The 25,904-nt window shown below is 44.3% G+C and overlaps 7 protein-coding genes across 7 annotated transcripts; 2 read left to right on the forward strand and 5 right to left on the reverse strand.

The window, feature by feature from the left end:
• Nucleotides 1-228: 228 nt before the first annotated feature.
• TREMEDRAFT_64332 (uncharacterized protein) lies at nt 229-6,354 on the reverse strand (the record flags this gene model as incomplete). Its single annotated transcript, XM_007006513.1, has 3 exons — nt 229-4,191; nt 4,240-5,964; nt 6,019-6,354. The coding sequence occupies 3 exons, from the start codon at nt 6,352-6,354 to the stop codon at nt 229-231; spliced, it is 6,024 nt and encodes a 2,007-aa protein (XP_007006575.1).
• A 275-nt stretch (nt 6,355-6,629) lies between these two features.
• On the forward strand, nt 6,630-7,611 carry TREMEDRAFT_57528 (uncharacterized protein). The gene is made up of 4 exons (XM_007006382.1): nt 6,630-6,651; nt 6,697-6,788; nt 7,006-7,119; nt 7,324-7,611. Exons 1-4 carry the CDS (start codon nt 6,649-6,651, stop codon nt 7,418-7,420), a joined length of 306 nt encoding a protein of 101 aa, XP_007006444.1. The 5' UTR covers nt 6,630-6,648; the 3' UTR covers nt 7,421-7,611.
• TREMEDRAFT_45223 (uncharacterized protein) lies at nt 7,577-12,504 on the reverse strand (the record flags this gene model as incomplete). Its single annotated transcript, XM_007006375.1, has 12 exons — nt 7,577-8,278; nt 8,372-8,605; nt 8,726-9,008; nt 9,253-9,517; nt 9,643-9,821; nt 9,971-10,070; nt 10,333-10,650; nt 10,930-11,099; nt 11,395-11,568; nt 11,773-11,911; nt 12,072-12,136; nt 12,412-12,504. 12 exons carry the CDS (start codon nt 12,502-12,504, stop codon nt 7,863-7,865), a joined length of 2,436 nt encoding a protein of 811 aa, XP_007006437.1. The 3' UTR covers nt 7,577-7,862.
• A 1,662-nt stretch (nt 12,505-14,166) lies between these two features.
• TREMEDRAFT_64335 (uncharacterized protein) lies at nt 14,167-14,847 on the forward strand (the record flags this gene model as incomplete). Its single annotated transcript, XM_007006514.1, has 1 exon — nt 14,167-14,847. One exon carries the CDS (start codon nt 14,167-14,169, stop codon nt 14,845-14,847), a length of 681 nt encoding a protein of 226 aa, XP_007006576.1.
• Nucleotides 14,848-19,517: 4,670 nt separating this feature from the next.
• TREMEDRAFT_64336 (uncharacterized protein) lies at nt 19,518-20,694 on the reverse strand (the record flags this gene model as incomplete). Its single annotated transcript, XM_007006515.1, has 4 exons — nt 19,518-19,724; nt 20,231-20,284; nt 20,526-20,585; nt 20,623-20,694. The coding sequence occupies 4 exons, from the start codon at nt 20,692-20,694 to the stop codon at nt 19,518-19,520; spliced, it is 393 nt and encodes a 130-aa protein (XP_007006577.1).
• Nucleotides 20,695-21,687: 993 nt separating this feature from the next.
• On the reverse strand, nt 21,688-23,355 carry TREMEDRAFT_64337 (uncharacterized protein; the record flags this gene model as incomplete). The annotated part of the gene is made up of 3 exons (XM_007006516.1): nt 21,688-21,771; nt 22,022-22,373; nt 23,276-23,355. 3 exons carry the CDS (start codon nt 23,353-23,355, stop codon nt 21,688-21,690), a joined length of 516 nt encoding a protein of 171 aa, XP_007006578.1.
• Nucleotides 23,356-23,882: 527 nt separating this feature from the next.
• Nucleotides 23,883-24,626, reverse strand: TREMEDRAFT_64338 (uncharacterized protein; the record flags this gene model as incomplete). Its single annotated transcript, XM_007006517.1, has 2 exons — nt 23,883-24,445; nt 24,551-24,626. 2 exons carry the CDS (start codon nt 24,624-24,626, stop codon nt 23,883-23,885), a joined length of 639 nt encoding a protein of 212 aa, XP_007006579.1.
• Between the last annotated feature and the right edge of the window lie 1,278 nt (nt 24,627-25,904).

Consider the following 25,904-nt stretch of genomic DNA (forward strand, 5'->3'; position numbering starts at 1 on the left):
CTGGCGCAATGATGATTGAGCGTGGACGAAATGGGATCGTGACGAGTAGGAATGACGAAACAAGAAAAAGGAACGGCAGACAAAGAAGGAATGGCAGAAAAAGAAGAAGGTATGCCCGAACAAGAGGAACGAATGACAGAACAAGATGACGGAATTTGAAAGCCAAGTTTAGCAAGAAAACCAAGACATTGTTCCATCAAAAGACGAGTTCAAGATGGAGATAAGACCTCAACAAAAACTTACATCAGCAAACTCCTTATCCATCAATTCCACCTTTTTCTCCGTTTTCTCCTTTTCGTTCATTTCCTTCAATCTTCCCTCCTCCCCATCATCCATTTCAGGTCCAAGGGGATCGACCAAACCCCCACCTAAACCTAACGGCTCGACGGACCAATCAATTCCCAAAGATCCAAATTCATCAAAACTCTCACTTTGTAAACTTTCCAATTTCTCTTCTCTCATTTTCTTCGCTTTATCAGGTAAAGCCAATTGTCTGATATTCAAATACGTTTGGATAACATTGATTATTTCTTCTTGACATTTCTTATCTAATTCTAGATTGAATACTTTTGATGTCCAACTTGAGTGTAAAAGACAAGGAGGGGGGTATTTAGTTTTCTTACCATGTCCTATTTCTGGATTGATTCGGTCGATAGCAGGGTTGAGATTGAGATGATCATAATTTGGTTCAATAGTGATATGAAGGTCGGTGATTGAAGGTTGACCAGAAATATAGGTATCATGTAAAATAATCTGTTTGATAGAAGCTACTATTAAAATCATAGTTCTTTCCACTTCTTCTTTTTCTGGTAATCTAACGAATTTCTCATTCATCGTATTGACGGTCGTATTACCATTCTTATCATTCGTGATTGGAAAAACTTCGAACATATTGAAATGATTATTTTGTCGATTAATTGATTGTTCTTTCTTTCCTTCCAACCTTTTAATCTGATCCAATTCTTCTTGTAAAACATTCAACATTTCTTCAAATCTATTCATCACCAAACTTAAATCCGCCTCATGATGTCTTAAAGCCACACCGACATACATTATCCCTCTTATAGTAACTCTCCTCGAATCGAAATCGGCTTCTTTAAACAATTGCCATTTCCTTGAATTGGCCAATAACCAACCTACCAATCCAGGTGAGAAATAACATCCAGCAACCATTGTAGAATATCGATTTATCAATTGTCCCAATTGTTTCTTATTCGGTGGTAATAATTTATTGAATTTAACAGGTGAAACAGGTATGATAGTCATTATCAACCTTTGTAAATCTTTTTCAACTTTTAAAGCTTCTTTTAATGTTTTCGTTGATGAAATCAAATCTGATGCTGAAACACAAACGAATTTCAAAAACATTTCAAAAGCTGTTTCAATTTCCTTTTGATCATTTTCCGATTCTGATGAAGTTAAAGAAACGTCAAAAGAAGTTATCCATTTAGGAAAATCGACAAATGGTTCTGAAGGTAAATTCCTATATTGTCTTTCTTTGAATATTTTACCTAAATCTCTCGTTGCGAGATTAAAGTTTTCTTGATTTAATGACCATTTCCATTTACTTGATAAACGTATACAACGTGAAAGTATTATTTGAATATAACGATCTCTTCCATATAATTGATCAGCATGAGAACGTTCTTCGGTTTCTTCGTTATGAGAAATTCGTATGAGAGAAATTGCACGACGGACTAATGGCCATCTTGGTATAGGATTATATTGAGAGGTAGTACGACCGAATGTATCGAATTGTGAAAAAGCACATAGACTAAAGATTAGAAACCAGATACGTTCTGCCGCGAGTGGTCCAGAATGGTCTAAATGGAATGCTGTTTGGAAGGCGGTGAGAAGATATGAAAGGAAAAAATCGTCTCCAGTTTGTTTGGAACTCATTTCTTCCTGTCCGTTCGCTTGTTTCGTAGGTTCTTCCTGTGGCGCCTTGTTCCCCAATTCAACGATGGTAGTCGTCCGACCGAGCTCTTCAGTTTTCACGAACGATGTATTGTCGATATGATCGGGATGACTGACAGTGTGATGGTTGTTGGTGGGATAATTGTTGGTGGGATAGTTGACATCGCGATGATTGATATCATTAGGATTGACAGTTGGTCGACAGGTAGAACAAACAGACAAAACAAGTATAATCGCAATCCACATAATAGTAGAAACCTCCATAATCTCAGGAGATTCAACTTCCCCTCTTAAAATCCTTTTCAAAGGTTTAACAGCTTTATCAAACCCACCTCCTAACATCTGTGTTAACATAGCCACAGCAATGATTTCCACAACTTTCATATCCCCATCAAATTTCATTAATCGACATGATAATTCGAACAATTCCCATCTCATACCCAATACTGTGTTTTTGGCGGATTTCGAATGTTTTCGACTTGATAACATATCATCCAATCTTTCACTTATCTCCAAAACCTTTTGTCTGATCAAAGTTTTCAACGTCATCGATGATCTAAGAGAAAAATATCTTCCTATAAATGATAAACCTTCAAAATCCGGGAAGATGGAAATATCTTCATTGACATAAAGTATCAATTCAGAATATATCTTATCGAATAAAAGAGGAATGACAGGTGATAAAGAGTCTTCTCCCATGTTCGGATCTAATGATATACCATACGTTTCACAACTCTCAATATTGATCATACTGTTGTGGTTGGACTTTGATAATAATCGAATCAAAGAATCAACACGACCAGTAGTGAGGATTGAATCTTCTGAACAGAATAATCCAGAAGGTAAAGGAGAAATCGAAAAGTCGATAGGAAACGATTCAAAGTTTGCCCAAGAACGTGCTTTCCCAATTCCATGATCAACGTCTCCGATAGAACTCGTAACACTGACCATACTGACTACACTCGTTTTTGATGTTGTACGTTGGAAAGTACGTTTCGCAGCATCTTTCGAACCCTTACCTTTTTTCGAAGCGATGTTTAAATCGGTCTTGAAAGATCGAGGTTGGACTTTATCGTGTTGTACTTGATGATGTCCATGAGGTGTCTTGTTGGGTTTCGGCTCGGAACGAGGTAAATCGGGAGAATCATCGAAAGCAAAATCATTCGTTGCCCATATATTTCGATCGTTCAATTGAATAGCAGGTCTATTTATCTTTTCCTTACCTCCTCTTCCTCTCCTAGCTCCAGTCATCGTCTTCGTACCATGTTTAGAAGTATGCCTAGGAGTGACATACTTGGTCTTGGAAGGGGATCGAACGTCTTCGATAGGAAAATCCAATCTGGTTTGTACCATCCTTCCTGTTGATGAAACAGGATACTGAGCAACACGTTTGGCAATACCCAAAGCAGGTCTTCTTTCTTTCCTTTTCCCATCATGTCGTCTCCGTTTTTTATGATGCATTTCGTCTCGAGGAGGCATCCCAGTGACGAGCGATTCGAAATCTCCTTTATACAGCCTTACCAAACCACCACCATTATCTTCCTCTGCTTGTGATCCAAAGTCTGAATCATCGTCAGAAGAGATGACCACCACGTCTTTATCCCTCGATTGAACTGCCGAAGTTCTTTCATTCGAATTCGGTCTTTGAGGACTGGAAGAATCAGGTGAAGCTAGCATTCCTAACAAACCTGACATATCAACATCCCCTTGACCACGACGTATGACCGCATGACCTGGTCTGACTGGTGAAGCCGGGGAAATCTGGACTATTCGCTTTTTAGCTTCTCGTCGAGCCTTTTGTCGTTCTTTCTCAGCTGCTTCACGTTCAAGACGTTTCAACATGGCAGCAGGCATCATACGTCTTGCTATCTTTGCTCTTCTGTCCACACCAGGTGAGTCAGAATCGGAAGTTTCGCCCGAAGTGACAGACGTCGGAGTGGGTATGCGTCGTTGTTTCGTATTGGTCGGAAGGTCATCAATGTAGAAAGATTGTTGTGGGTCAGCTTCAAACATTCCCATCGGTTCAATGTCTACGTCCATTTGATGATCGAGAGGTGTACGAATGGAAGTGACCAATTCTGGTGAGGGAGATGTGAATTCACGAGTCTGTCTGAGGGGAGGAAGAGAAGGTGGGAGAGAAGGTAAAGAATCATCTTCCGAGATATCAGGTTGAGGGGGAGGTTTCCGAGAAGGTCGTTTATCTGTATATTTCACTATTCCTCTCGCTGGATTGCGAGAATCATGTTTATCTTTATCTTGATCTCGTCGGATTGGCTACATCGTCAGTTATGACAAGCAAAAACATAATACAGCATGACTTACCCTATTAGCGGAATGGTTAGGAGAAGATTCTTTCCCTTTGATCAATTCTTCAAACTCTCTTCTTGATCTCTCCTCGTCTCTTCTTCGTCTCCTCTCTTTCTTCTCTTCTCCCAATCGTCTCCTAGCTATCCTTTGCAAAGATCGCATAGCTTGTTCATCCTCTTCATCCGCAACTTTCCCATGTTCTAAGAAATATTCATCATAATCTGCATCGATCACCTCAACCAACTTTCGAACCCGTCTGATTCTCTCGGGGGAAGGAGCAATGATGACTCTCTCCCCATCAACTTCTCCAACACTTGAACTGCTACTCTGCTGATCAACTTCCGGGTCTTCTGATTCCTCAGAGGATTTTGGAATTTCAGGAGCGGGAGCGATGGCATTCCGACCTTTTTTGAGACCACCACGACGGAGTTGGGCTTCGTATACTTGTCTTTCACGGGTGTAAGGTTGGAGTTGGAGTGTGGTACGGGTTCGGAATGTACGGGCTGTTCGGAATTGCGCGAGCGCTGGGTCTATTGGTGCTTGGGGTGAATGAGGAGAGGGGGAGGGGTCGTGATTAGGGGAAGGATGATGGACAACTGAGTTACTTCGTTGGGCAACTTGCGAGAAGGTCGAAACTGGTGACGGTGGCTTTGAACGGAGAGGTGATTGGTGATGAGTCGGTTGAGATGGCCATGCGGTCACTTCATTGCTCAGACGTGGTGGTGAGGCGGGATGATCACTAATAACAGACGATTGTAATGATCTCATTCGTCTTAAAGCCCCTTGCGAGCTTTCAGCAAGAGGAATGCCTTCCAGTTCGTGTTGAGCATCACGTATCTCTGGCTCGTTCCTTATCGCAGCATTGACCAGAAAGGGCGAATGACGTTGCAGATCGTCTTCCATCATTGCACCAGGCTTCTCGGGAGGTGGTACGATCATCCTAATTTCCTCGTGGGTGCTGAGTGGCGAGGGATGTGAGAGATCATCTTCATCAGATTCTATATCTTCCTGTGTTGGTTTGTGAATAGGAGTACCTAAAGGTTGAGCTTCAGGTTCGGGAGGTTCATCTGGTTGATGATAATTGAATGACGGAGGAGGGCTTTGTGTTCCAACAGGGTAGTCGATTTCCATCTGAAAAGGGTGAACTATGTCCATCTGAAAAGGGCGATCTACCTTATCGTCATTCTGGATATCCTTCCAATGTGATCCTCCATCGATATCCTGTTGGTCATAGACTGTTGCAGTGGGTGATTTGTCTGGTTTCCCATCTTGAAAAGAATTTGCCGAAGGCAGGTTTGTTCCGTTGTACCCATCATAAATCCTACCAGGGGATCTGACCTGGTCCACGCTGTTGAGATCTTCCATCACTTGGAGCCCAGCTTCACTGTCCGCACCCAATTCGTCCTTCTCCAACTCATCCTCATCGACCTCATCATCAAAAGACTCATCTTCATCCATATAACTTGCAGGCAAAGGTTCCGTCATGGAGGTAGCTAACGAGCTTTCACCTTCATCTTCTCCCTCCTCATTTGTCCCGTTATCTGGAATAGATTTCGATGACGAACATTCGACATTTTGCGATTCGTCTCTTACAGCTACGTCTGATCTTCTCCCACTTCTAGTATCCGAGCCTGAAGGCGAGTTCTTTTTCACCCTCTTTGGTGATCTCGAGTGATACTGAAGTTTTTCGAGACGGGGCGACGGAGAACGTATCAAATCCAACCATATATTCCTCGGAGACTACAAGATCAGTACCCTACACCTAAACCTATCCACATGCCGAATCCTACTCACAGGAGTACCTTCCAATTCCCAAACCATAACCTCTTGTTCTTTCCTCACACCCTTTCCCTTCCCCCCCACATGCTGATTTACACGTTCCCGATCTAACCTCTCGTTCCTGTTTTTCACCCATTGAAGATACTCTTCTTCGTCTGAAGGAGCTACCAAGTCTTCTCCTCCTAATCCTACTTCGTCATCTAACCTCGATTCGAGTAGTATATCAGCTTCCGACCTCACTTTTTTTCGAGGTCGGATGGGTGACATGGCTAAAGGGTCTTCCGAGCTGGAAGAACGTTGAGAGGGAGGTTTGACTTTATTCCCAGCTCTTGTTCTCCTTCTAGGTGGCATCTTGCCTACTTCCTGTCACCTTCACTTTCGAATCTCCTGCTCTATCCTATCGTCTGATGATCATTTCTTTACCTGACAAAAGCTAAGTATGTGGTTTTGGGTGACATGTTGGAAAATGTCTTAGACGCGTCTGACTTTATAGTCAAGTTTTCTATAAGGGAAGTGCTTTACGTAAACTCCCTTCTCCCCCCTTCCAGCAACGCTCCCGCTCGTCTTCCTCTTTCCCCCCATACACATTCAAACTCTTGACTACTTACTACCTAAAGACACAATACAGAGGTACAGAAGGTAAATATGGTGAGTTGGCGAGAAGGTCACTCCATGGATAGAACTCACTATCAGTCCGATATAGATAGACCTACTTCTCCCAACGGTGGAACAGGAGCTTCTTCAGCTTTCGCAGTTGCCAGACCTCACGGTGCTAATGCTGTTCGGTGAGTACATTCCATCCTTCTCTCAATTACGTCTCCCGATCCCATCCCCTCAGAACCTTCTTTTTTACCTGACTGAAGACACATTCTGTATCATCGTTATATCCTCGCACCATACGTGACTATCCAACCACAACATGTCAGATCCTTCTTATGTACTATCGTGCAACGCATCGCGCCTCTATCTTGACATGGATTCCGAGCTGATACATTATTTTAGACGTCGAGCAGCAGCGGCTCCTCGACCTAACTCTGCTAGGGCTGCAGGAGCGGGAGGATCAAGTAATACAATGTTAAAACTTTATACCGATTCGGGCGATGCTGGATTGAAAGTGTAAGTTCAATCTACCATCATCTTATCCTCCTATTTCTTTATTTACCTTCCACTACCATCAATCTCTCATTGTTCATCATCACCAACTTGGACCATACTCTACTGTCACTCCCCTCATATTCTCATCATCCTCAACTCGCATGAATGTACAAAGATCATTCAAGTATAGTGTAGTATTGGCAAGAGCACAGACTAACCGGATAGCGATCCATTCGTCGTTATCGTCCTCTCACTCTCTTTCATAGCATCCATCTTTTTCCTCCATATAGCCGCAAAAGTCGTGAGGGCCATTACCAAGTGATTCATCTCACCCTCCTCCCCTCCTCCCCTCCTCCCCTCCTCGCGGAGACTATAGGGTGTCCCTGCATGCTGCATATTGCTTTCAAGGCAACTGCTTTCGAGAGTGGTCGTGGAGAATATCATTCCACAAAGCGACGCAAGGAACAAAAATGGGGATATCGAGGAAAATATGATGCATTGTGTACAACATCGTATAGAGCTGATCATCGAATATATATCTACATAGATCTTACAGAGATTACCTTTATATCGAATCCACGCAAATCATTGAATATACAGTCCAGATCAGGTCTCTTACACATACAAAAGTGAATGAGTAACCTGGGAATGAGTGGAGCGATCTTGAATGTATAGATTGATGGGTGAAATTGAGAAGTGGAGAAGAGTAATATAACAGTTGAGTCGATGTGAGAAGGAGAAGGATGGATAAGGCAAAAGATCGTTCATCGACCCAAAACCTGTTGTAACAAACCCATCATACCAGCATCTCTCAAGAACCCTTCTTGTTCATCTTCACTCTCCTCTTGATCTCGTCTTGACAAACCTTCACCCCAACCTAATTCTTCCGTTTCAGGATCATCCAACTCATTTCCTCTTTTCCTTTCACCATTCCTTAACCCATGTGATTCATCTTGTTCACTTCCATCCCATCTAACTCCACCTCCTCGTTTATCTTGTAATCTTCCCCCACTAACCTTACGTTCTTCTTCTTCTTGCATAGGTTCCAATCCTCTTCTTAACAATTCTGGTGATTTCCCAATGGTCCTTTCGTCAAACCAAGGACTATCCACACCTAATCCTCTACCTCCGTAAACTGAACTGTTCATTCCTCTAGCTCCATATACAGAACCTGTCATTCCTCTAGCTCCATAAACAGAACCAATCATCCCTCTCGGTACTATTCCCAACGTATCACCATACCTATCATTCACCCCTCCCATCCCATTCGTACCTTTCCCTCCTACCAATACAGAATTTCCCAAGGTGTGGTTCTGTGGGACTGACAACCCTACTAATTTGTCGAGGAATATACTAGAAGCAGGATCAGAAGGTATCCAATCTGGATGTGTAGCTTTGAAATGTAGAAAAGACTTTTCCATCTTATTCTCATTTGCACGATTTCGATTTTTGTCTTTTCCTCTTTTCATCGTCGTTTCCTCGGTAGTTTTCTTCTTGGTGGAGATATCTGTTTGACCGGATTTAGCGTCCTTATCCCGCATTGAATCTGGATTGAGTTTCGGATCGTTTGTGGTGTTGAGATTGGTGTTGATATTACTGTTGGTGTTGAGATTGGTATTGGTATTACTATTGGTGTCGAGATTGGTATTGGTATTGGTATTGATTGATGCACCTTTGGGATGGATATCTTCTTGGACTAAGGCAGGTCGACCAAAATCGAAAACTGCAAAACTACATACGTATCCTACTCCATCTACGTGAACTGTGAATTCACGGAAAAAGTCGATGATTTCCCCTGCGCAAGGAGGGAGAGAGAATAAGAGAACGAATGGAGTGAGTAAGACGGAGAGTAGTTCTTGGAAGAAGATTGTGATTTTCAGTTGAAACAAAGTTGAGAATTCCGCGTGAACCTGGAAGAATCAGTTGATCATCTTTATTGACACTCGACTCCATGCCAACTACCCCACTAGATCGTTTTAAAGTCTTTTCATTACCTTTGAGCACGAGAGAAAGGTGGAATTGTACGAACATGTCCACATACATGAGGAGAGACGAGTGATCATATGATCCGACGGGAAAACGCAGTGTGAAGCCTGGTCGGGTGAGGTGTAAAAGTGGGGTGGAAAGAAATCTGAGTAAATAAGGGAAACCCACCATGACACTATGTAACCTCCCCTGCCATCCGCCAGGAAGATAATGAGTCCATCTAACCACCTCCCTCAAACTAGCTTCGGGATCAAAAACCAAGTTTTCTTCAGGAACCATCCCCCTAGCCATAGCTAAAACACTTCCGAAGATCCCGAGATAGAACAAGACGGTACGATGAGGAGTTATTTCAAAGTGTAAGAATAGATCAGGGTCGATGAGTGATGCGACGAGTAAGACGGCGGCGAATGAACCGGCAATAAACGCCACGAACCTAGACATTAGGGATTGCATCTGTGTCACAGAGGATGGAAACTGAGTACCATTGCAAATAGTGATATTTTAAGGGACGATGAGGGAGAAACAGTCGATTGAAGGTGAAAAAAACTATTAACGCACCTCATCACTAAAGCAGTCCTTTCTTTAGGAAATTGATCAATGTATTCTTTAGCGGTAGGATAACTCATATCTAGACGTCTTTCGAATAAATGAGGTAATTCGTTAAACTCGCGAAATTTCCATTGGGCGTATGGAGTGTATTGTCTTGATCCTATAGAAGAAGGGTTTTTGTGATATTCCTAATTATCAGCATTCGGCATCCATGAAAGACTCTCCATTGATGCACCAATAGCGGAGGGAACAGTGGAGAGTGAAGTCCAAGATGAGTGTACGGAGCTTGAGGAGAATACTTGCAAGGTACATAAGAAGGAATACTGAAAGGACGTACTTCGAAATATCGGAAGAAAGACCAAATAAGAAGGTAAATAACGATGAAAGGGGCAAAGATAGCATTGAGTATACCCATGAAAATGAACCTTCTTTGTAGACTGTGCGTTAGCTTCTCTCTCCTTCTCCTCGCCTGTTCCGACGTCCTCTGTGGCGCAGCTTGGTAAAGAGCACAATGAATGTGACGTTGAAGGATTTACAAGTTGCGGTAAACATAGGAGACACAGGACCAACGAGGTCACGCAAGACAAATGTGGAACACGCTATGCGATTCTTCCCCTCGAGAACTAGAAATGAGAAACTCCAAACATAGACGATGTGAACGTGCCAGAAAGGAGAAGGAACGGGAGATTCGTCACTTACCCCTCTACCAAATCCTTCCTTCTTTTCTCTCTCACAAATTCCTTCCTCACCTGCCCACGTCGATCGAACAGATAACCCAAGAGACAATACCTCAAATTCCATTCCAAAGCATTGGTAAGGACGTTCTTCCCAAAACTCAAAAACCGTCTTTCTGTTTCCCTACCTTGGGCGACAGGGGGCAATGATGGATATGGAGGGGCGATGAGATGTTCTGGGATCAGAGGGACAAGTATATGAGGAAGTGGGAGACGGAATCGAAGATCTAAGAGATCTTTGTTGAACAGTGCTACGAGATAATTTTCTTGTCGAAGGATTCGGCTGCTGGTTAGCATCTCTTCGTAAGATTCAGACGGTCACAACTGCGAGCTAAGCTATTTGGACGGTGATTTTACACATTCTCTTGGTGTGTGTGAAAGAGAATGAAAATGTCAAGGACTGGGTTGGTCGAGGGGGCAAAATGGGTGGAAGAGTTATATTTGCTTAATGAAACAACATTATCTCATATATCACTCCGAAGGCTGAAAGGAGAAAGAGAGATGCGAGATGGGGAGGATGTCTTCAAAAGTGAAGATCAAGAAAGAGGAACGTTTGACTCACTTGGCAATATCATGAGCATCAAGCTTGACAATGACCTTGTTCTCTTCCTCTCCTACCATCTGTGCCAAAGCACCCGCTTGACCGTTACTCAATGATGTGACGGGGTTATGTTTCCTGATTTCACCTATGAGACGGACGATTTCTGGCCATGGGAGAGTTTGGATATCCGCCTGAGAGTAAGCGGAATCACCACTTCAAAGTATCCCGCTCGTCACGAAGGGGAGAAGCGGATGGAAGATGAAAGACGTCGGTTTCAGAGATGTAAGATGGAGTAAGGAGCAATCACGGTGATGACTGGACCATCCTCAGGGGATAGATTTGTGGGTATAATGGCCGGAAGTACTAGAGCATATCATACACAGTACACGAAGATATACTGGGTCTTTGCAATGGCGAAATCTGAGAAATATCGAAAGACATATAGAGGTCCTATCAGACGTTTGGTAAAAGAGAAGGATAACTCACATCGGGCACCCCAAGCAAATACGTGTAAAACCGATACATCTCCAAGAGTCTCGGGATGGACAAGATGAAAGAAGCCATTTGAAAGAGGTAAAACGCCCCGACGGAGAGGATGAATAGCATATGTGGGAATGAACCTCTGAGCTGTGAGTCTAGCATTTTTTCCGAGTTTTTTTGCTGCACTCCATCACAAGCGGTGTGGAGAGCGGGGAATGGGGTCAAGCAATGGTGTTGACGAGTAGCTTGACCGATACTAACAAGGTGGATATATGAGATATGGCAACATATGGAATGAGCGTAGATGAAGTGTAAGAGAAACAGAAGGTGAATATGGGAGAGGATAGACCAAAGGGAACGGATGGATCAAAATGATTACCAGACTAACCGAGTGATACATTGTTCTATCAAGACATCATCCAATCTACCTATAGCATTCGGACCTTCCGTAGTTGACCAAAGCTTGGAATAATCGATGCAGTCGAGCAAGAAGGTGGAAAACGCTACCACAAAAAATGTCGTGCTGCAGATTAGCCGTGTTCTGGGGTTTTCTGGCTGATCACATTGTATCTGGCACGATAGGCTAGCCGATGAACGGCGCAACTGAGGGCTGGCGAGGGAGATGGAAAACTGGCAGAAAGAGAATGGGAAAGAATGAGGACCAATTCTATGTGGGCACATACAGGAGGTTTAACGCTCTTGCGAGGGCGATGCAGTATATTCCTTTGCCTTTGTAGTAATCATATACCTATCATCAGCTATTTTCAACATTCGGGTGGACGGTGAGGTAGAGGACTTCGTTGAAGCTGCGGAGGTAGGCAGTCAAGCTGGCAAGGAAACCTGGGTAAATGAAGTGAACGGAGAAGAACGAAAAGAAGCCGAGAAACGAGTGGAAATCGAGATGACGACTAGGTGACTTTTTGGGGATTATATGATTTGACTTTCAGACGACGGGCGAAGTGGATTGAGAGCGTAAGGTGGAGAAAGAGGAACACGAAGTGAGCAGCGAAATCAATAACTCACCTCTTGTAAGAACCCATCAAGATCATCCACGTTGACCCATTTCCATAGTGCTTTCTCATATTCGTTCAAACCCGTTTTCCCCATCGTCACCATCTTTCCCTTACCTTTAGCTCTTGATCGTCTCCCCGCAGAACTGGTTCTCCTTCTCGTCCCTCCCCCTTCGCTGCCAGATCTACTGTTACCTTTCCTCGAAGATCCCTTTCTCTCATCATCTAGGTCGTTCTCGTTCCCATCTTCATATGCTTCTCTAAGAGGTTCTTGTAGTGCATCATGGAAATCGTCCATTGGCACTGAAATGTATTTCTTCCCTCCTTTCCTCTTACTTTTCCCTTTCATAGAACTCTGAGCCAAAGCATGATCCCTCTCATATAGTAAAGAATCGGTATGAAATTGTCTGAATCCAATTTGATCAATCCTAGTAGGAGGAAGTCGTTGTCCCAACTTTTGATGGGTGGTGGAAGCCTCGTGAACAATAGACGATGATTGCAGGGTGGTATGTGGGAGATCGAGGGAGATAGATTGACCTGGTGATAATCCTGTTGCGGATGCATAAGCCAATGTTGATGGACCTGGTGATGTAGAAGCAGAGGTGGAAGATGATATATTGCTAGGAGGGAGTATTCGAGATGGTCGAGTTGTCTCTGAAGATCCACGGTTATCCATGTTTTCTTCTTCCATCCTTATCGTATCTTGTCCTACTACCTTTCCGCCTTCTTCCTCACTTCTGATTCTTTCTGGACTCTGTCTTTTGATCGTAGTGTTCGTATGTTCCCCGAATATCAAACTCTCCGACGGTCCATCTGATGATTCCGAGTCAGACTCGAGTACATGAGTAGGTCTTTGAGCTTGGCTATCCTCCCCAAAAGGTCCTTCGTCAACTCCGGGTTCACCTCGAGAGTTGTTTGGTGATCTACTTGGTCCAGATTCATTGACGTCATCCTCACCTTGAAGCTCTCGAAGGAGTACAGCAGAGGGTGATTCCGGGTCGGGGGGTTTCCGGGCGGGAGACGAAGTGAATGGATTTGGAGTGGACATGGTGGTGTGTGAGTTGTGCTCTGAAGAGAGGATCCAAAAGGAGTAGTGTGGAGTAGATTTCCCTTGCTCTTCGCCTGAGACCTAGATGGATGTTGTGATACAAAGTATGGAGACCGAAGGTTCAAGTTGAAGAGATGTTGTTGGTGAGTAGGTGGCTAGGTGATGTCCCAATTGCGGGGCTCCACACAACCTACTTGGTACGGGTCACCCAGGCCACCGTCCGGGTATGACAGTAGTAGATGGAGTACAGTCGAGTAGTGAGAGAGAGATAATTGTATCTGTCTTTGAGTAAGTGGAGCGGTCGAGAAAGATATAGAAAGATAATCAAGACGCTTCATAAGCGTTCTTGACTCGTGGTAGTGTCCCACCCCACATGGTAATGCCGTGCGCACGCAACACCCTCCTTGTCCATTTTCGGGTTTGCCATTTAAAGACAGCGTGAATAGACGTCAAGCTTCCTGCCGGTTGTTCATACCTCGACTGAGGGATTCTGGCGGACGTGATGAGGTCATAATTGTTCACCAAGCACATCCTTTCACTTTCCATCCATTGTGCCATATGGGTCAGTTTTCAGACTCAAAATCTCTAGACCTCTCCAATGTCCCATCCTCTTACTACTTCTTCCTCACTATTTGAACAAGCACTACACCTCAGCAATCCCCAGCTTGCAAGATGTATCACCTTGGCCACACCAGGGAAGAGGAAATGATCTGCCACACTATGTTGAATATTGCGGTTACCACGGCTTACTATGGCCACCCTGAGATTGTGGTCAATAACTTCCCCTGGAATGAACACACTCGTGATCTCTACAAGCTTGGGAACAAGGTTATTGATTCTCAGACTGAGGAGGAGGTCATGCAGACACTTGGAAGCTCTGGATACATCCGGAAGGGAATAACGCCAGGACAGAGCAGGATCATTGAAGGTGATGGTCACCAGCTGAAATATCGCGACAATGAGAACGGGGAACCAATGACAGAGGTTATCCTCCACAAAGATACCCGTCTACTTTTAGAATGGACAAGAACATTTGGACAGGACATACGCACAACAACGGTGAAGATAAATTGGTCCAAAGGGAGCTATAAGTGGGTTGAAGAAAAGATGGTTCAGAGCGACCGTTTTGAGAAAGAGCTGCGTCAGACCGTGACATTCCATCAGTACATTCTGGAGTCAGTCTACCAAGAGGGCTTGATACACGATGTGAAATTAGAACGCTCAGACACCAAGGAGATTCTCTTTGAGGCACAGCGCTCCTCGACCGCCATGTCCATCAGGGACAATTCTATGCAGGTCCCTGAGGAGGTCCTTGAGGAGAACACTGAGGAGAACCCTGAGGTATGGCGGACCATACCCCTGACTTCTGTCCATGAGGACATCCTTCATCAGATCTCCTAGATAGATGATGACCGACCCCATCCAAGGGTCACAAAGACGACGTAGTGAGACAAAGTGATGAATCTGTTCCTGATGCTTTCCCAGTCTGCACACCACATAGATCTGCCCAAGTATGTATCTTCTCACAAATCTTACATACCAGTAGTGGGATGAGGTCAAGTGTCCTTGGGAATGTTGCCAAGCCAAAAGGTAGAGAGCTCTTGTGGCTATGATCAAAACTGTATGTGGTTTGTCTTGTTGCTATTTGATGACATAATCAAAGATGCAGATCCATTTTAATGTGCTTCAACATGATCCACGGATCGCAATCAAACTATCAAACGGTGAGGTGTCCCTTCTCCATCGGATTACTAAATTGATTGTCATGTGGATTGGTTCACTACTCCGTGCGTCTATAGGAAGGGTCTGAACCCATGGAGATCAGTAGTCTTCTCTACGGAATGTATTTCTCCCTGTTCCACTAAGTACGTGCATCACCTACGACGATCCGTTGTATAAATATGATTCCATCTCCTCATGTCCACCTTTGATTCAGGCCTAAGGGTCTGACGCTTGCTCTATCTGCCTCAGAGTGTTGCTTCCAAAGTGACTGCCCCCGAACCCAAATGGACCATTTTCCATTCCTGAACTGAGCCTCGAAGTTTCTTTTCCATCTCCGAGTTGTATCGCTCACTGAGATCTTGAGTCATGGAAGAGAGAGGAATTCTTGACTCCTCCACCCATGGTGAATGAATTGTCAGCTCCTGCTTAGTACGGACGCTTTGATACAACCTCTCTGTTCCAATGGTCAGCTTCACAGTCCTTTCGTCTGGATCTTGTTTCAAATATATTTCAACATCACCAACTTTCAGGGTGTGCACAATCACCCGAGGTTTGCTTGCAGCAGAACGTTGCTTTTTGAGATCATATGAATAGCCTTCTGCCCACTGCATCACGTAGAGCCCCAGGGACATACTGTCACGGCCGTCGAGCAACTTCTTCCTTATAGACCGACGGTCGACGAACCTCGGCTAACTTCACGCTTCTGAGTCGATGTCTCACCCAACCAGGAGGGCGCAGACGTCGAAAGGAGTGTAACTACGGCGTACTTCGGCGTAGTTACTCTAACTAAGGCTTTGTTCTATTGATGGCGATGTATCTCGATGTATAGCTATCTCTATTTGTCTTTTACTACTGACAACAATCAAGGATCGCTGAAGAACTTCAGCGATCTTCTCAGCTAATATGACCTATCCCTCCTAGACGTTCATCCAACCCTCCCGCGCTTTGACGTACTTCAACGCACTTCGTCCAACTTCCCCGAACCCCGGCCATCCTCCTCCTCCTTCGACTAACTCCGCCTAATATCGCCGCACTTCTGCTCCCATTGTCCCTACCTAGCCTAACTCCGCCTAACTTCGCCGCACTTCTGCTCCCATTGTCCCTATTTACCCTAACTTCATCTAACTTCGCCGTACTTGGTCTCAGAGGTCCTGAGTTACGTGTAGAGTAAAGAGGTTTGAGTCGTGATGGGGTTTTGATGGTCAAAGGAGGGTCGTTGTTGGTGGAATAATCGAGGTGTCACGACGTAGTTCGTGACACATACATGTTGTTATCAATGTGAACTCATATCAGCATCTTTACAAAACCTTCCTCTTAGTGACCTACCATTGAAACTGTCATCCCAAGTCAAGGTTCTGTTTCTTCCAATGTCAAGCTTAACCCCTCTCGTCAGATCCTCTTGGTGATCTACCACCTCATAGCCAACAGTGGAAGTAGGGGTAAGAATTGAAACATCTTCTCCACTCAGCGCCTTTGGCTGTTTGGGCAAGTAGTGAACCTTCAATATGTCAATAGCCTCTTCTCTATTTCTGCAGGGATAAAGCTGCTGTGCAATCTCAAAAAGGTGTAGAGACTCTGAATCGTCCACGAGATCCATAGCCAATAAACTTCCAACAGGCAATGGAGACTTAGCCTCATATCCAATTTGAGTGGCGTGAATTGCAAAGGAGATAATAGTATTGGTCACAGTCGGCTCTGTTTCACTCATGATTACTACGTATCAAAAGCTTGTGGATAGCTGATTAATTTGGTTGGGTCTATAAGATGAGTAGAGTGTGTGACAAAGACTGAATGAACATACATACCATATCCTCCCCATCAGTACAGTACAAGGGAGGATCATGAAGAGAGATCCTACTAGTGGAGCCAGAGAAGATATTTTCAAAGTCAGATGCTGTGTCCTTCATGAGAAAACTTCTTCCTGCTGCACAGGATACTGAGCGCTCACGGACAGTCGACACTGCGCTTTCGTCAGGATAATACGTTCGGGAAAGTATCAAACTTAGTCGCAGTGCACAAATCCGTCAACGACCGGCTTGAGGGGGTCGTTAGCTACAACGTGAGGTACAGTTCAGGAGATGATAGCAAGAGTCGGGACAATTGAATCAGTCCTTGAAGGAGAATACACATACTGTATGTAGTGAGTGGAAGCGATATTGTTACAAACAGAGTGCGCACGGATTGTGTCATAAATCTCAAATCTCGGTCGCAGCACAAGCAGTTTATAAAGGGTCTCAGCTCATACTATGAGCTGAGCATTGGATCTTTTAGCACAAGAGCTTAGTGCACGTCACCCTTTAGGCGTATGCATTACAGATTGTGACGGCTTTGGAAAGAAAAACCAGTACAATGCATGTACATTTGTCTTACTTGTAGACTCATCATTCATCACTACTCGTACTGTTCTCACTGCTGGCACTCTGCCTGACCGTTGGTCTCCACCCCTGACATAATCGCACATCTCCCTCTGCCATTCCACCAGGCTTCAATGGGCTTGTAGTCACGTTTAGGTGATAGCTGCTTCTTAAAGATCAACTAATTCCCTCAGATTCCCACCTTCTCAAAATGTCCTGTACTTGTTGACTGGTCCAGTTTGTCTCTGAGCTTCTGAAGATTGGAGCCCCATCTTCTTTCACTTCACACAGGATTTGTGGTTCCCACTCTGTTGAGTTTGTCACCAGGCTCAAACTATGTGGTCCAAGAATAAATGACTGCTCTCTGTCAGTTATATTGTTTCCCTCATCCCATTTTATAGTCCATTTGACTGATGCTTTGACATCATCTTGAGTGGTCCAATTGGCCTCAATCTCCCTGGTGATTCCTTTTTTGCTTACAGCTTCTGCCCATCTCAACACATCAAGACCACAATCAGTGAGCTTCACCAAATAAGGAAACTGGGAAGTTGACAGCGTGTAGCATCCCTCCTCTTCAGCGGTAGTTTGACCGTCTTGGAGTCTCTTCCCCCTGGGTGCCATAGTGACCTGCCAATCTTCTAATGACATCCGTAGCCTGATCAACATCAACACACTCACTCAAATCCAATGCAGCCTCTAACAGCCGAATATGCTCATTTGTGCCAGCTCCTAAATCCAAGTTCCGCTCTTGAGGGATCTGGGTGATGGACTGCATCAAGTACTGATCAGCGGGCAGCCCCACATGCAAATCCACTTTCTGTGAGTTACTCATGATACGTAGGTCCAACAGTGTAAATGTCGTATACTAGACTTGTGCAGCTAGATTAAGATGAAGTTGTGGGAGGTGAAGATGATACAAAGCGTTTTGTACCCAGCCCGACGGAGTTTCATTGACCTGGGTAGCGCCACCCTCACCATAATGGATCAAGATTGAAAGGTGGTTAATTTTTAGCCAATATGTAGCTAGAACCTTCTACTCTCTCTCTCACACACACACATCTCAATTACCTGTGATGGAAGCATTGGTCTTCCGTGTTGAATTACGATTAAATAATGGTATCAAGGGAAAAAAGCATGCATCGGATCTACATTTTAAGGCGCGATCAATCAGTACCGAAATCGTCTCCAATGTAGAGAGTCAATTGAAGAGAAGAGCATATATTGTATCATTCTAGGTATCTGTCACGCGGCACCACGTGACATCATCTTTTCCCATCAACGAGGTTCCTTTGGACATCAGTTCGCCATCAACGACCCAGTTCTCATGAACTTCATCACCCATGAGGGTATTAGGAGGCTAACTTCGTCGAGGGCGAAGTTAGTCATGTAGGAAGTTAGGAAGATACGAAGTTAGGGAGATACGAAGTTCGTGAGGTACGAAGCTCGGGACTTCGGGTTGAACGAAGTTCTGCGTTGACGAAGTTAGGGAAGGACGAAGTACTTAAGGGCCGAAGTTCCCAGAGATCTTTGACGATCTCTGGTTGTTGTCTTAGTGACAGAAGTTAGTAAAGTACGAAGTTATTACACCCAGAAGATATTGTCACCTATTTCATATCTCGAACAACGAAGTTGGTAAAGGTCGAAGCCCATGAAGTTATTGGCCGTCGGTCGTAGGAAGTTAACAAAGAAACAACCCTGTGACAGACTTCATGTTCCTTCTTCAACATGTCTATAATTGGTTTGACCTTCTCCTTGGTTGACGCGGCTTTCAAATCGGACCACGATTCCAGGTACTTCAGAAACCCCTACCCCCACTTAGCGTTTCGGAAAGGGGTTTGATAAGAAGCTTACCTAGGCGGTTGCGCTTTCTGTATTGATTGCAACGATTTCGACATCGTTATACGCATTCTGATGACCCCCTTCTTTGGGAACAATAATTTCGCCATCCTCAATGTAAGGAGCCGCCACGGAATCCGAAACACCCCTCCCCGCAGCTCAAGCCAATGGAGTACGATACGAGACCTTTGTCCCCGAACTTAGACCAGCTACCGCGGGATGTTGCATAGGCACGCCGGTAAACGGGGTCTGGACAGCGGGATTCTGCACACCCTGCGGAGGACTACGCTCGCGGGATTCCAAGGGAGGAGGAGAAGCGTTCTGATTTTCGGAAGCCCCTGGTCGTAATTCATTTGGCCCCAAAACCTACCACCGAAAAGGATATCGTCAGCCATGAAATATCGCTTTTAGGAAAGTTTTCACAGAGCACAACGAGGAAACGCGGGACGACGACCGTCACTACTATCGGTGGCGGACATGATAAATGACGTAAAAGAGTTTAGATGAAGTTCTCAACAAGAAAATTCAAGGATGTTAGCAAAAATTCAAGGATGTTAGCAAAAGAAAGTGATGAGGTAACAGGAAGAAGAAGAGAAGAGGATACAGGAAAGTGGATCTCGAGATCAGACAGAGTGATATTGAATTACACGTCGTAATTTAGGGCGCTGTCCCGATCACATCATGCGCCCTCACTACCATCATTTCCGATAAAAAGTGCCACATGCCACTTTTGATTTAGTGGAATTTTATTTTTCTACAGGACTAGACGACGTCGAGACGACGTTTACCGAAGGGGGAGAGTAATGTCAGGATCACGGGTACCTATAGACGGGTTCCTCAAGAGTTGTACGTAGAAGTCGTACTCCACCTACCCGTTCCCGTCCCCGTCTCACTAATCCCGCTACGGCCTCCTCCGTTCTCCTGTCCTACCTAATCATTACTTCTTGTCACGGCCGTCGAACAACTACTTCCTAATAGACCGACGGTCGACGAACCTCGGCTAACTTCACGCTCTGAGTCGATGTCTCACCCAACCAGGAGGGCGCAGACGTCGAAAGGAGTGTAACTACGGCGTACTTCGGCGTAGTTACTCTAACTAGGGTTTTGTTCTACTGATGGCGATGTATCTCGACTTATAGCTATCTCTATCTGTCTTTTACTACTGACAACAATCAAGGATCGCTGAAGAACTTCAGCGATCTTCTCAGCTAATATAACCCATCCCTCCTAGACGTTCATCCAACCCTCCCGCGCTTTGACGTACTTCAACGCACTTTGTCCAACTTCCCCAAACCCCGGCCATCCTCCTCCTCCTTCGACTAACTCCGCCTAACATCGCCGCACTTCTGCTCCCATTGTCCCTACCTAGCCTAACTCCGCCTAACTTCGCCGCACTTCTGCTCCCATTGTCCCTACCTAGCCTAACTCCGTCTAACTTCGCCGTACTTGGTCTCAGATGTCTTGAGTTACGTGTAGAGTAAAGAGATTAAGTCGTGATGGGGGTTTTGATGGTCAAAGGAGGGTCGTTGTTGGTGGGATAATCGAGGTGTCACGACGTAGTTCGTGACACTTCTTTACCATGCTATACTTTTTCTTCATCTCCGTGTCCCTCATCTATCTCCGTCTTCCTTCGCTCTTACACCCCTTGTTGCTTTCCACATTTACTCCATAGATTTCGGTATCACTCCGCTCCCTTTTAGTATATAGAAACACCCCTTTTTCGTAGATGTCTTGTTGAATGTATTTTCTCGTCACTTAGCATATCATTTGCCACTTGATCTCATTGACTATAGTCTCTTCGATCCACTACATCACTAGACTATAAACTACATCACTAGGTTTGTTCCCTGCGAGGCCCTATAGCCATAGCTCATAGACGCAGACTATTTTCAACGTCTGGCCTTGACACAAACCCAGTGGGGAAATCTCAAAAGCAGAAAACCCATCCCTACCTAAGTGCAGCACTGCCTCCAAACCCCGCCTTTCTCTATCATAATGTAAAGTTTAATGGATCTGCTTCAAATCTTTGTTACCCCGCAACACTGATTGAGGTACCTGTCATTGATGGCTAATTAAGGCACTAATTAGTGATAAAGGAATTGATGGCTAATTATTGATCATTGACAATCCTGTTGTTTGTTGATTGGGTTGGGTTCGTATACAGAAATAGATGCCGACCGGCCATCCGGCTAGTATTCCTCCCAAGGTACCCATGCTTATCAGTTTGTCTGGTCTGAGCGGAACCTGGTACATGTCAGCCGGAGCTTGGGATGATGACAGATGACAACAGATGTTGTGATTGATGTATAAAATGTCGAGTCAGGTTGACTCAGTGATGGGAGGGTGATTGAAGTTGAATGGTGATCCACATGTTGTACAATGGAACGAGTTGAGACAACTTGAGTAAAGTTGACTGGACTTGAGTGAATGATATACACGTGGTATTTTCAGATATTTGAGCATTATGACATCAGATGTGTGTGCTATTCAATCAGAAGCGGTGTGCGGTAGATGGTAGGTAGCTGTGGCCTCAAGTATGAGACATCTTGACTAAAACTGTCCAGCCTGATGTGACTCGGTAGTTGCTTAGGCAGTTGCACACTCAGCTTATCTTTTGTACGTTCACTCGAACGTATCTTTGTTCCATCATACTTCAGACACACTGTATTTGCTTGTTTTTGGTCATCTCTTTGTGTATCTATAAAGTCTAGAAGAACACCTTTTAAGGTGAGTGTGTGCCGGATCATCTCAGAATCAAGCAACATAGTTTCAGGGTTTATGGCTCCCCTATGTTCTACAATAAGTTTCCCGATGTTTCCACTACCATCAGGCCAGAATACTCTCATGGTTATTGTAGTGGAACCCAACTCGCGAATTATCCATTCTATTCCGCTATGGCCAAGGTCAAGCTCAGTTTTCTCGTATTGTTTACCATCACGAGTTCTTATGCTGGACTGAAAGCCGTACACCTTGTCTTGTACATCAGTGTAACTGTTTCCTTTTGTGAGTGAGTCCCTACTTATTGCAGTATATCCACACCTCTTGAAAATCTCTTCAACTTTGGAGTGATCAGTGCAGTACAATGTCTGAGTTGCAATGTCAAGAAGGCGTGATGTCTCTTCGGTCAGTTTAAGTTGTCTGGTCAGCTCGGGCTCCGAACATAGGTAAATCAGGTCAAGAGCATTGTTCCAAATTGAAACAAGGTCCTCCAAGTCTATTCTGCACTCGTCGAGTGCAGGATCTGTAATATCCAAAACATCTGCATCAGACTGCAGGGATTCATCGCCTTGTGTGATCTGTAGTACACTGTTTCCAACCATGATTTTGCCCTTGAGAGTGTTGATCTATGCCCAGTTTCTCACTTGACGTCCGTTGGTTGGTCCGTGCGGCTGTCTGTGTCAATATCCAATATATTGGTTTAGGGGTCAGGAAGAAGATGTAATAATGAGACTGGATTTGGGGTTTGAGAATAAGTAGGCAAATTCCCATTGACAGAGATCGAATGGTAGCATCGCCCTCGTAACCCGTCAATGGAGGATCGATGAAAAGATGACTTTCCTTCGCCTTCTTTCCCCATTTGCTATTCTTCTGGTGGAACCATGTCCGTTCTCATCGGACCATAATCGTCGTCATATCCGCTTTGATCGGAAGACTGATGTAACCCTCCTTGTTTACCATAGCAACCATCACCGAGTGACCGAAAAACGATTTTCCCATGATTCGTGGGTACCGTAAAGAAGAAGAGTACTTTGCGCACAATACGTTTTCACTTCCTGCACAATACTGCCACAAAACCACGTGACTTTTGGGCTTATCAGGAGGAAAAGAATACCACGTGTGATGACATTACCACAATCTAACATCTTTTCATTCAACTTCAATGTAGAATTTCTCAATCAGCTTCACCTACAGCTCACAATACATCACATAAAGCCAAACCGACTGCAGAATCTGAATCAGCACCCAAATTCAAATTAGAAAACATGTTAGGAGACATCTTTTACGATTTTAGTAAGTCCAGGAGAGCAGGATTTCACCAGTGGACAGAGGGGTGGAAGAGAACTTCATGTATCTTGGTGAGTTTCCATCTGTTTGATGTAAACTCTTTTTGTGCTGATAAAGACAGGTCATTTCTATAGTCTCGCTATGTTTGTTGAAGAAATGCATTATACATACCCGAAGAAAACAAATTATAGCAAAGATCATCACTTTGACATGTGTCCAGAGAGGTGGAAGGGCCTTGCTTTGGTACACGTGGTATTTTTTTCTTACTGATAAGCATGAAAATCACGTGATTTTGTGGCAGTATTGTGCAGGAAGTGAAAACGTATTGTGCGCAAAGTACTCTTCGTAAAGAACGTTGATAAGCGTCACACTTACCACTTACTCCTGTTGTCGTCGAAAGGAAAAACAATGGTAGTTCATGATGACGCTTACTCATGGATTATTTCTCTTATCTCATCTTATCTCTACTATCTTTCTAAGAAACTTCAACTCGTTGGCTCACCTGATCAGTCTGATCAATCAATCTACCTGTTGATCACCTGCCGTCTCTTCCGGCGCCTCATCCTTGATGGTGCAACGAACCACCTCTATCATACGTTGTGTGACCGACTCCGTATCTTCAAGCGCTTCTTTCATACAATCATTATATGAAGTATGTCCTAGATGGACCAACACTTCCTTGGATCCCCAGAAAGTTAACGTGACATGATCGCCAGAATTCACATTATAAGGCCGGCTGCTCAATATCAAATCATTCTCACGGTACATGCGCATCTGTACTATTGTCCTCGAGTCAGTCACAAAGGTCAATTTATACCCATCCCAACGCAGAGTTCGGACCTCTGAAGACCGGGATTTCTTCTCCCTTAGGAAATGGTAAGGAAGTCTCGCAGACCAGAGTGTGACCCTTCGTGTTTTATTGGTGAGAGTTTTGGGTTTTGTGTGCCATTCAATATGGAATGCAAGTCTGATCCCAGATTTCGTTGATGCGTGAACTGTATCGGATTGAAAAGAGTTATAATATGGGTCCGTGATAATCGGCGTGACAACTTTGGAGAATTCAGTATTCTTCAACACTTGTTCTGTGTGTCACACACTATTGCTTTGGAAAACCCTGTTGGCAGTTCCAATGCAATGCTTCCACTCTTTGCTGAAGCCGGAAGGAATAAATTTCATGCTTGTTCCACCGGCGAGAACAATTCGCATCATACTTTCCACAATTGCCGCTTCTTCTATGATCCAAAATCCCCTCGAGGAGCCCATGTCGTTGACCTCTCAAGTGGGATACGTGATCAGGTGTGATTGATAGGTAAGATGTGTGTAATCAATCGTTGTGATAAGTTTATTATAAATCTACAATATGAGTGTATGTTAGAGAACTGATTTAGATGAGAAAGTAAGAAGCCATGAACGCCCGTTTTAAGTTGCATCGCCATCGTGAATTTCACACGTTTCTTCGTAGTACCTCATCGATCTATAGCTCGTAAGAACTTGTGGTTGGAAGACTCACAACGGTTGATGGTGACGTACGAAGAAAGGATGTTCATCCTACCCTCGTTTGATCGGTCAACCATGTCTTGATTTATACTTTCGGACGAGACGTACATAAGTTCCCCTTCCCAAACAATCGTTGTTAAGTAGTTGTCTCTCTTATTCTACATTCCCCCAGTTCGTGATGGATATGTTTTACAGGCCGTGATGAAGAATCTCTCCCTCGATAATTTCGTTTCCTGTCGGTTGATGACAATCATTGGTTTCCATCCATTCTACCCATCTTCATATCTTTCTTCGTTCCATTTTGAAGAGATAAGATGGCGGCGGCGTAACTTCGATTCAACACCAACTCCAAGTGACCTATTTCCTTCTGTCCTCCAACTCTGAATCTCCCCCTCCATCCTGGATTCCTAAAGAATGAAACGGCTGCACGAGCAAAACTCATGGTTTTAGTTTTCTCTTTGATTAATCGTCCCCTGAGAAATTTCTTCTTTGATTTTCCTCCGATATTCACTTCTTCGTCGTTTCCCTCCATCACCCCCCGGAGCTCATATACCCCCACTCCCCTACCCTCCCACGAGATTTCATTCCTTGATATACCATCTCCTCATCTCTCAACTCCTTGGCCGACCATCACTCCTTCCATACGCGATGACGAGCCATCCCCCCTCCGGTTTTAATTACCCGCAGTAGCCGACCATTTCCTCACAATCTCTTCCTTCGGACAAGCCGTACTTTTCTTTTTCACCTCATCAGAAGCACTTTTATCGTACATACCCGCACAACAAAGATACAACCTCTTTACGACATCTTTACATTTTTCCTCTTGGTAATTATTCTTTGCTAGACAAGTTTGTATCGCACAAGCTGAGATCAGTCCGTATTCATATCCATCCATCGTAACATCATTCTGATTTATATAATGATCAGAGGTAAAGATTGGAATGGTGTAACAGTCGAGATGGTTGAGGATCTTATATATATTCATAAAATTATCATATAGAGATGTAATTATACGAGATGGAAAGATATGATGATACTTATGAA

Source organism: Tremella mesenterica, assembly GCF_000271645.1.
Source record: "Tremella mesenterica DSM 1558 unplaced genomic scaffold TREMEscaffold_10, whole genome shotgun sequence".
Classification (NCBI taxonomy): Eukaryota; Fungi; Basidiomycota; class Tremellomycetes; order Tremellales; family Tremellaceae; genus Tremella; species Tremella mesenterica.

Bases quoted from the DNA above. Each gene is read 5' to 3' on its own strand.
- TREMEDRAFT_57528 (XM_007006382.1), top strand. The intron at 6,789-7,005 runs GTGAGTACATTC...ACATTATTTTAG, and splicing joins CACGGTGCTAATGCTGTTCG to ACGTCGAGCAGCAGCGGCTC. The intron at 7,120-7,323 runs GTAAGTTCAATC...CTAACCGGATAG, and splicing joins GGCGATGCTGGATTGAAAGT to CGATCCATTCGTCGTTATCG.